Source organism: Episyrphus balteatus, chromosome 1 (genome assembly GCF_945859705.1).
Source record: "Episyrphus balteatus chromosome 1, idEpiBalt1.1, whole genome shotgun sequence".
NCBI lineage: Eukaryota > Metazoa > Arthropoda > Insecta > Diptera > Syrphidae > Episyrphus > Episyrphus balteatus.
In genome coordinates this window covers 121,489,427-121,499,232 of record NC_079134.1, presented here as the reverse complement: position 1 = coordinate 121,499,232, position 9,806 = coordinate 121,489,427, and the positions used below count along the sequence as shown (strand labels likewise).

General features: G+C 34.5%; 1 protein-coding gene across 1 annotated transcript; it reads left to right on the top strand.

The window, feature by feature from the left end:
- The first annotated feature begins 1,400 nt into the window (after positions 1 to 1,400).
- On the top strand, positions 1,401 to 6,863 carry LOC129906195 (serine/arginine-rich splicing factor 7). The gene is made up of 3 exons (XM_055981870.1): positions 1,401 to 1,553; positions 1,657 to 2,045; positions 6,183 to 6,863. Exons 1-3 carry the CDS (start codon positions 1,551 to 1,553, stop codon positions 6,559 to 6,561), a joined length of 771 nt encoding a protein of 256 aa, XP_055837845.1. The 5' UTR covers positions 1,401 to 1,550; the 3' UTR covers positions 6,562 to 6,863.
- Positions 6,864 to 9,806: the final 2,943 nt, after the last annotated feature.

The window sequence follows — 9,806 nt, the reverse complement described above, 5'->3', positions numbered from 1 at the left end:
GAGGGTACTTGTATGAAAAAAAATTCCAAACTGACACATCAACGTTCAGGTGTGGAATTTTTTTAGTACAAATATCGTTACCGCTATACCGCATACCCTCCGGTGTGGCGAAGCCTTAAAGGCTTGGCCACACCGGAGGGTACGCGGTAGCGGTACGGGTAGCGGCAACGATATTTGTATTAAAAAAATTCCACACCCGAACGTTGATTTGTCAGTTTGGAATTTTTTCCATACAAATACCCGTACCGTTACCTGTACCTCTACCGCGTACCCTCCGGTGTGGCCAAGCCTTAATACAATGACCTAAAAAGTGAAAAAGTGGGAAATTTACAAAAGTAAAACATTTTAATTTCTTTCTAGCGCCTTTTTCTTTTGGAAATACATAATTGTAAAAATTGTTTTTTCAAACCAAAAAATAAGCTTTCTGCATCATTATTTTTAATTTTCTGGTCGGAAAAACTGTCATAAAATGATTTTGAAAATTTTCACTTTTTGAATTTTTGCAAAAAGTGGTCGTTGTAACAGAATGCAAATTCGCTTGCAGCAAAGAAAAACAAGATGTCAAATAAAATCGCTAAAAATGTAGAAAAGATGAACAGAATATGTGGCGCACTAAAATGTCAATTGCCTTGAAAAAAAAAATAATTTTAACTGGGCAACCACATTAAAAACGTCAAAAGTCATTGCGCTTGTAGCTTGAAGTAAAAGTTGGCTCGACTTGTACCACAGCGAATTTTCTTGCCACAGCCACAGCTACGTATTAGCCCTGTTCCATAGTTGGTGGTACATAGTTTACTTGTGAGTAGAAATCTAGTACAACAACTACACATTCCTATCTCCTCGAGTAGAAGATCATGTGTTAGTTCTAGTACTAGATCTACTCATGAGTAAACTACCACCTCCAATGGAACGGGGCTATTGTGGCACCAATATACTAATTTCATACTTTTTACCTTCGACAGCGCCACAAGACACAGCCACAGCTACATCATTCTGTTCCACCAGTTATACCTTAAAACTCTAGTGATGCTGTTGTGAATTTCTAAATATGAACAAAGAAAAGACACTTTGCATCGCATACATATACATACATCGCTCTCCTTGTCCCGTTTGCAAGTGAAGTGTTTATTTGTTTGTTTCAAAGGGGTAAATTCGTTGTTTAATAAAGAAACACACACAGTTACATACTATTTTTTGTTTATAGTTTTGTTTTCAATCAAACTACTGAATTTTGGTTTGCATGGTAGGCTTTAAAAGAAAACGCATCAAAAGTGTGCTCTCTACCTAAATGTAATTAACACCCACCCTTAAATTGTTTCTGGAAAATAATTCCCTTCCATGTAAAATCAGCCATTTTTGGAACATCCACATTCCACGATCCACTTTTTTTTTTTTTTTTTGCTACCGAGGAGTAGGTTTGGTGGTGTTTGCGCGTTGTTTGTGGTGTGCCGAAAAGCATGTTTTTTTTGCATAAACTATTCAAAGCGTTTCAAATAAAGTATTTCTATTTATTTTAAAAAGTATACATTAAATTAAATTAAGCCGCAATCATGGTAATAATATTTTCATTGTGAATTCTTTATTCTATTAATTTTCTCATCACAAATAATAAATAAACAAAAGTGGAAACTAAAAATAACATTATTGATTTTGCAGTCGAAAAGAATGTCGAGGTATCCGAGTGATCGAAAGGTGTATGTAGGTGATTTGGGAAATAATGCAAGAAAAAATGAATTAGAGTATGCATTTAGTACTTATGGCACTTTGAGGAGTGTTTGGATTGCTAGAAATCCGCCCGGCTTTGCATTTGTCGAATTCGAGGATGCCCGTGATGCGGCCGATGCAGTCCGAGGATTAGATGGACGGACGGTTTGTGGGCGTCGAGCTCGAGTTGAGTTATCAACCGGCAGATATGCCGGCGGCAGAAACGACAGAAAAGGATCAAAAAGCGGCGGACGACCATTCCATCCGGATGATAAATGCTACGAGTGTGGAGGCAGAGGTCATTATGCTCGTGATTGTCGCCGTTATGGCCGAAGACGCCGGTAAGTTATAAAATGCGAAAAAAAATATTTATTTTTAATTAAATTTTGGTTAATATTTTCAGTAAGTTACCTTTACTTTTTTTTTAGTACATTTTGATGGATTTCATTTTGTCCAAAAATCAATACAGAAATGTTACCTCTTTGATCACTTGAATACGTCAAATTGAAATTTTTTTTTTCAGTGCAATCCTTATACATCAATAAATACAATCAAATACGTATTTCAAGTCAGTTTAGAGGCATTGGGCGCATTCACGAATGTAGTATTTTATATGCTTTTTCATCAATTCCACCAAAAAATCAAGGGGCACGGTAGTGCCCAGCCAAGTTCTCTAGCAACTTTGGCACTACACCCTTATTTACAGGAAACAACTCAGGCCATTTTCGACCCCCCATTTGTTGAGCTGGTCAAAACCAAACTCCTCACAAATATTCAGCCTCCTACGATGAGTAGTTTCTGAGATATAGGGCTTCAAAAATCGCAAAATTCGTAACTGACTCACTGATTCACTGACTCACTGACAGATCATCAAAATTATGGAGAACTTCCCAATATCGTAGAAACTTGAAATTTTACACGGTGATAGGACTTGTGGTGTATACAAAGGAAAAAATTTAAAATTTGAGATTTTCAATTGAGGGGGCGTGGCATCCGCCCTTTTTTTGCTGAATTTTCATCAAATATTATAGAGCACTTCTGATTATCGTAGAATCTTGAAATTTAGTAGAATGGTAGAGATGGTAGTTTATACAAAGGAAAAAATTGAAAGTTTGAGAATTTCAGCCAGGGGCCGTGGCAACCGCCCATTTTCACTGAAATATAGAGATTTTTAATCCTGCAGCCATACCTTGCAAAAAGTAGTGAAATCACAACAAAAACATGACTGTTAAAAAAAGAGCCAAGTTCTCCTATGTTGAAATTATGCTGGCACAAAAAGTATTGAGATGTAAAAGTGTACCAAGTTCTAAAGTTTGGGTCTAAATTCGTATCAATAAAATTTTGATTGTTTACTTGGCAATTTTTGAAATAACTTTAAAAATCGGTAATTAAAAGAAAAAATTGTCAAGAAAACAATCAAAATTTTATTGATACGAATTTGAACCCAAACTTTAGAACTTGGTACACTTTTACATCTCAATACTTTTTGTGCCAGCATAATTTCAACATAGGAGAACTTGGCTCTTTTTTTAACAGTCATGTTTTTGTTGTGATTAAAATTCAAATAGAATTGTTTCCATCAAACAGCTGACTGAGAAATTTCAACTAACTTTGAAGTCAAAATTTTTACACTCGGAGGTCGGAGGTGAAATTTTAAATAATTTTTTAGTTGTTTTCAGCGAATCAGAACGAGTTGACTACGTAGTCACTAGATTCGTGAATGCTCCCATTTTCTTCACTAAAAGTTGAAGTCAACTTGAGGATTTTTATTTTCAACTTGTGATTTTGTTTTTCTTCACTGAAAGTTGACAGTTTCAAGTTTTGATTTTCAACTCTTGAGTTGGTCAACTTCAGGTTTGCTCAACTTCCGGAAATAGTAGAAGTTGAGGGAAAAAACTTGAGAGTTTTCTGTGAAATGTCATATTTTTTTCCCAAAGCCCAAAGCCAAAACCCCGAATCTGTTTTTCTCAAAACTACAATTTTGCAGATTCGTGGTTTTGACTTTGTGCCGACGACGCACGATACATAACTTCGAATATGGTGCTATGTTTTTTTTTAAACCAATATGATTTCGGGAGATACACATCAAAGCAATTTACACTAAAAAAAGGAGACTTCTCAAGATCACAAAAAGAAACTTCGAAACAAAAATGTATGTTTTAAAGAGAAAAAAACCAAACATAAAAGAACTATTTTTGTCACACACATAACTTTTGTATTAATTATAAATTTTTCAAAAAAATATACATACATATACACAAAATATGCGATACAAAGACACATGAGTTCCATCGTCTTCACGTTTGAAAACAGTAGATCCATGGCTAATTTGTCATCAATTTTTTAGGTAAAAAGTATTTTCTCTTTGACATTTTAACAAAATTTTGAAACGAAAACAAAAATAAAAAAAGACATTTTAAAGTACTCGTAAAATCTCAAGTTTGCTCGAAAACTTCTGATAATTTCCGGAGTTGAAAAAAATTAAAGTTGATAAACTCTAGGTTTGAGAATTAAAACTTTAACTTTAGAATGCAAATAATGTTCTTTCGGCGGAAAGCCAGGTTGTTCTAAATAACAAATCCTATGGAATTAGAACAATTTTGGTTTACGCAGACTATATATTCCAACTCTGAAAAGAATGATATATATTCATCTAATAAAAAATTAGAACCCTGTCTGATCTCTAAGGCAAAACATGCCTACACAAAGGGGAAACTCGTGGAAACTACTCCCCTTTCTCTAGGGAGCATTATATATATACTCTATACACAAGAGTACACTCTGCTGTAGATAATCTTAAAATAAAGGTCCCGCTTAAGAACATGACACATAGCATTCTTAGTAGCAGAATTATAAGTTCACATAGCAGCCAACAGAAGGACTCCTCAGCTCTCCTATACAACTTGGTAATGAACTTCTACTAGACCTAGAGGGAGATGGTTTTAAGTACCCACAGACCCTTGCATAACTGCAACAAATCAGCTTTGAAAAAGCTTATTCACGAGGAAATACAAGTTTCCAGACTTCAAACCCCAGTTATTTAAAAATGTTACGCTTACTCTATTGCACACTGCCTGTACAGTGTACACCTCGGTCATAAGATCGATACATACATACGGGGTGATAGTAAGTGAACCACACTGGAAATAGCGATAAACTGAAACTTATCAAAGTCCAAAATTTAGCTATATTTTTGTATAAGCGCCGCGCTAAGGTTAACCCCTTTGAACGCCCTCGGCATACAACTAGATCTCACAGCACTAGAAATCTACAGCAAGCAAGTAGCAGTAAACTCAGCTACTCATCTAAAGGCCACTTTACAGTGGAGCATTAATCATATTGGCCACACTAACATTCTAAATAATTTCGGATTCATTCCAGATCGCTTAGATGACACCACACCCCAGTTAGTGTTAAAAAATAATTCCCAGGCTTCTGTTACCTTCAAAACTGTATGGGAGGATCCTAGCAGTCTAGACAATAACTCTAAACTTCTTCTTCCTTTTCTCGGCGCTGTTATGATCTCAATGTCGAGGGGATCATAACAACCCACGTATCTGCTTTACACTAGTGATCCGTCTGTGGGGTTCGCCAGGTTGACCACAGAAATCGGCGGCAAGCCTCCTGGTTTTTGTATTGGTGTTTTTGCATTTGCTTGTACCAGGAGTTTTTAGCTACCCTTCCTTTTATTTCGTGTTGGAACGTTATATGATATTGCCTTTTTGACGGGGTTCTCATAATCTCTCCTTTGAACATGGCAATACCAACTGAGCCGGTCGTGTTTTTTGGGAGATGGTATTACATGCCAGCTTCCTCGGATCTTTGTACTTCTAAATCTATCAAGCTCTACACATTTACACTGATGGTTCAAAAACCAATGAAGGTGTAGGAAATGGTAAAAATTTGAATCTCAATTTTTTCTTCTGCTGCCATTGCAGCGTGTTCCAAGCGCAAATTTTGGCGACAAAGAAAGTTCTATTTTGGCTTAGAGAAAACGTAATATCTAATACGAGTATTCGGATCTTCTCGGACAGCCAGGTGGCTATTAAATCTCTCAGTCAATTTTTTTTTAGAGTTGATCGAAATCGGAGAATTTTTACCCGAATTATCTGTATCAAAACATAGCTTTTATATAGCTTCTCTTACATCTTTTAGGTTTATTGGGCTCAGGAGTAGTCATATTTATCGAACCAGATAATGTTTTCACTTGTTTCTTAAATTTGGAGGTAGTTTCTACCCAAAATTTATAGCAAATGCGTTCAGAAAAAAGTGCTAAGTCTAGTTCGACCCCGTGCTGTAAAATTTCGTCTAATTCGCATGTTCTCCTAGTGTCTAATTTTAGTTGTGGTTTTAACATGAGATGGCATGATCATCCAACCTGATCAAAATTGACTAAAGTTAAAATATTTTTAAACTTAAAAAGCTGCTCATTAAATAAAAATCTTTAAATTTTTTTGTTTTTTTTTTTATTTTTATAGAAGCCGATCCAAGAGTCGTTCACGAAGCTATTCGCGGGATCAGCGAACCAGATCGCATACAGGTTCACGCTCTCATTCTCGAAGCAAATCCAAATCTCGTTCGCCTAAAAAGGATTACCGTGATGAACGCAAACCACGAAGCAGCAGACGATCTACAGAAAACGATCATGAAAATGGTGTTAGGCATAACGATGATAGTCGCAATGGAATCGCTAGATCGCCAAGACGTCGCTACGATTCGTCGTGCTCCCCAAAACGTGGCCATAGCCGAAACAGGGCCGATAGCATTGATTCAAAAAGAAGTAGTTCCAACTCTCGCCGCAGCCACGGTGCTCGCACAAAATCACGATCTCCAATTTCGAAGAATCACAAAGACTAGTTGATAATGTATTGAATCCTGATTAATTATTTGTATTTGACAATTTAACTTTTATTTACTTAAGTGTGCGGTATCAGTGCGATACCTTCTAGGATTTACTTTCTAATATTTAAACGAAAGTCAATTAAAATATTTATTTCAATTTTTTAGATCAACAAATGCAATTTTACATGAGTTGTAGCTGCTAAGTCTCAACTGGTATAATTTTTTTTTTTATATTTTGTTATTCTCCGAGCTTCAACTGACAAGAAAATGTGTATAAATTGTATTTAAAGTTATCCAAATAAATTGTCATCTCATAATATTATTGTGTATTGTCATTTATTGTTCAAACTACGAGTTATAAGAATAAATACACGACTGGATCGTATATTATGAAGACAATTTAGTACTTATGCGACATAATGTGGCAGAACGCGAACTCTTGAATAATATGCAAAAGAAAAGATGTATGCACAAACAAGATATTTATAGTGAACGAAAAAAATGTTAGAACCAGAAGCATTTTCAGTTATAATTAATGACCATCGTGAAAATTGTTGGAATGACACAAAAATCTTATTATTTTTATATCAGTTTCTTACAAGCTTTTTGAATTTTGCGCTATGCAAGTACGAAATAAGGTTAGAACCACTCCAAGGTTTGGCTGCAAAAATTCGATTTGGATCACAATCATTGGACAAATCAATGGCGCAAAACAATTTTTTCCAACAAAAAAAGTTCCGAAGGATTTGCCTGTTATAGGCACGATCTATGAACAGAAGAAAAGATTTTAAGAGAATGCCAATCTGGAGGAGATTCATTTATGGTTTGGGGAGGGGAGCTATTGGTTACCCGAAAAAGACTGTGGCTGGTTTTGAACAGCTTAAAGTCAATATTTTCGCCAATTGGCCAGATCACTGTTTATGAACATAATTGAAAACCTCTGGTCAGTTTTGAGAATTCTGCAAGGAACTTCGACAATACAACAACAAAGAAGAATTGAAGGAATCCATCAGGTCACTTTATGACAGTCTACCACGATGAATCATTGTACAACATGATGTCAGAAGCAAGTGGACAAAATAATGATTACGATCTTCCAGAAAATAGGACTTAATTCTAACTTCATTTCGAAATTTTTTCTAAAAATACATCTTAATGGGCACGTTCAAACACCTATCGGATAGGCTATCTGGGATACCCGTATCTGGATTATCTCTTTGAACGAAAAGCTATCCAGGTAGAAATTTGTTTCTTTCGAGCAAATTCCTTTTTTTATTGTTGCAGAGTATTGCACAATCGATTTAACTTTAATTATTGCAAATTTATTTTATTTTCAAGCTGTATAGTCGCGCGAATAGAAATCAAAATAAAAAAATAGCCAAATATTTATCAGCTGATCACTCGAATACCTGAGGTATACCAAAAATTCTCGGATACCTTCAGATTATTTTTTGACAGAAAATGGTTCGTTTCTTTACTAATTTTTAACATTGTTTACAACAACAAAAAGCTATCCGATAGCTTTATGTTAGCTCTTTGAACGTGCTTAATAAAACAAATGAAGTTGCATACTTTTTTTGAAGGGCAATTCAATTTCAGATGCTGTTATATTATTTTGAAAACGATTTTTATGTTTTTTTTTTTTAATTTTTTCTTATACGAAAATAGGATAAATTACCTACAATAATTACATTTACTAAATTTCTAAATAAAAAGTCCTAAAAATTTTAGCAACTTCAACCCTAAGAGCAAATTCGTGCGACCCAGTCGTGCATTTTATTTTTTTTTGTAAATATGTACATAATTACTGTTTTTTTTTTCAAACTTTGACAAAATTACTTCAATTTTTTGCGTACACTTCGTAAATCAGAGAAAATTTTTATAATAAATTTTAACTATCTTATACAAAATGGATATAAGCTTTAGGGTGGGTCAAAAAAATCGAAATTCGTTTTTTCGATTTTGTACTCCGAAAAATCGATTGCTAGACACCTCTAGAATATAATTATAAACCAAATATGAGCTCTTTATATTAATGGGAAAGTCCCCCGCTTCGCAATTTTAGATTTTTACACCAAGCTTCTACGAAAGAAAAATCATTTTTTTATTAATTGACTTTTTAGCAAATTTTTTTACATATTCTTGTAGAAAATTGAACGCTCAACAAAAAAGGCCTCATACACTTTTTTCAATTATCTAACCTTTATAGAGCAAGATCCCAGGGCCGCCAGACATTACTTATTTTCTCAAGAAAAAAATGTATTTAATTACGTAGTGCTAGGACATACTATTAGTGTATGGATACTGGCTATCTTGTGCCGACGGCCATTTTACCACTAACAGGTGCTAAAGGTACGAAAAAAACGTAGTTACTTTTCTTATTTTCTCAAGGCTGATTTTTATATATGATACTCAGGGAACTAATACATTAATTTTTGTAAGCTGCCAGACCCGTCCGATGGGCCTAACACCTTGCCAGACACGCATTTTAGTATACGGGAAAGTTAGATTTTGTTATATGGAGGTCTGGGAAAAAATTTATAACACATTTTGACTTAAGGACTCGAAAGAGTATCAAGACACGAGTCTAAAAACCACATTTTGAACAATCGCATCTAGAGTCATTTGGCGGCCATTTTGTTTTTTTAATAAAAATTTCAATTTTTCACATAACTCATGTATTTTTGAATCTACAGAAAAAAAATGTATTGCAAACTTGAAGATAATTTAATTTACTACAATATATGTTAAATTACTTTTTTCGATTATACCTTCGGTTTAAGAGTTAGGGTGGTTTTTTTTTGAAACCATAATTTCGTCATATCTCTTTTATTTGAGCTTTTTTGAAAATTAACTTGAAGTAAAAGTTGTAGATCTTTTTATTACCTTCAATTATTACATTAACGGTTTTTCGATTTGACAGTCCGTTTTTGATCTGTAGGAAAAAAACTTCAAAAAGGTTGCAATTTTTTTATATAGGAAAAATATTCTAGTACAGGGTAATTTGCATTAGATGTAACAACAACCTAGGCGTGTAGGTTGCACTCAGACAAGAACAAAATCGTATAACTAACACTGCCAGACCCATTCCGACAGCCATTTTTTTTGCCAGACACCTTAAAGCTTTGAAAAAAATAGTTTAACTTTACTTATTTTCTCAAGCTTCATTTTTATATATGATACTCAGGGAACTAATTCAATAAATATTTGTAAGCTGCCAGACCCGTCGGATGGGCCTGACACCTTGCCAGACACGCACA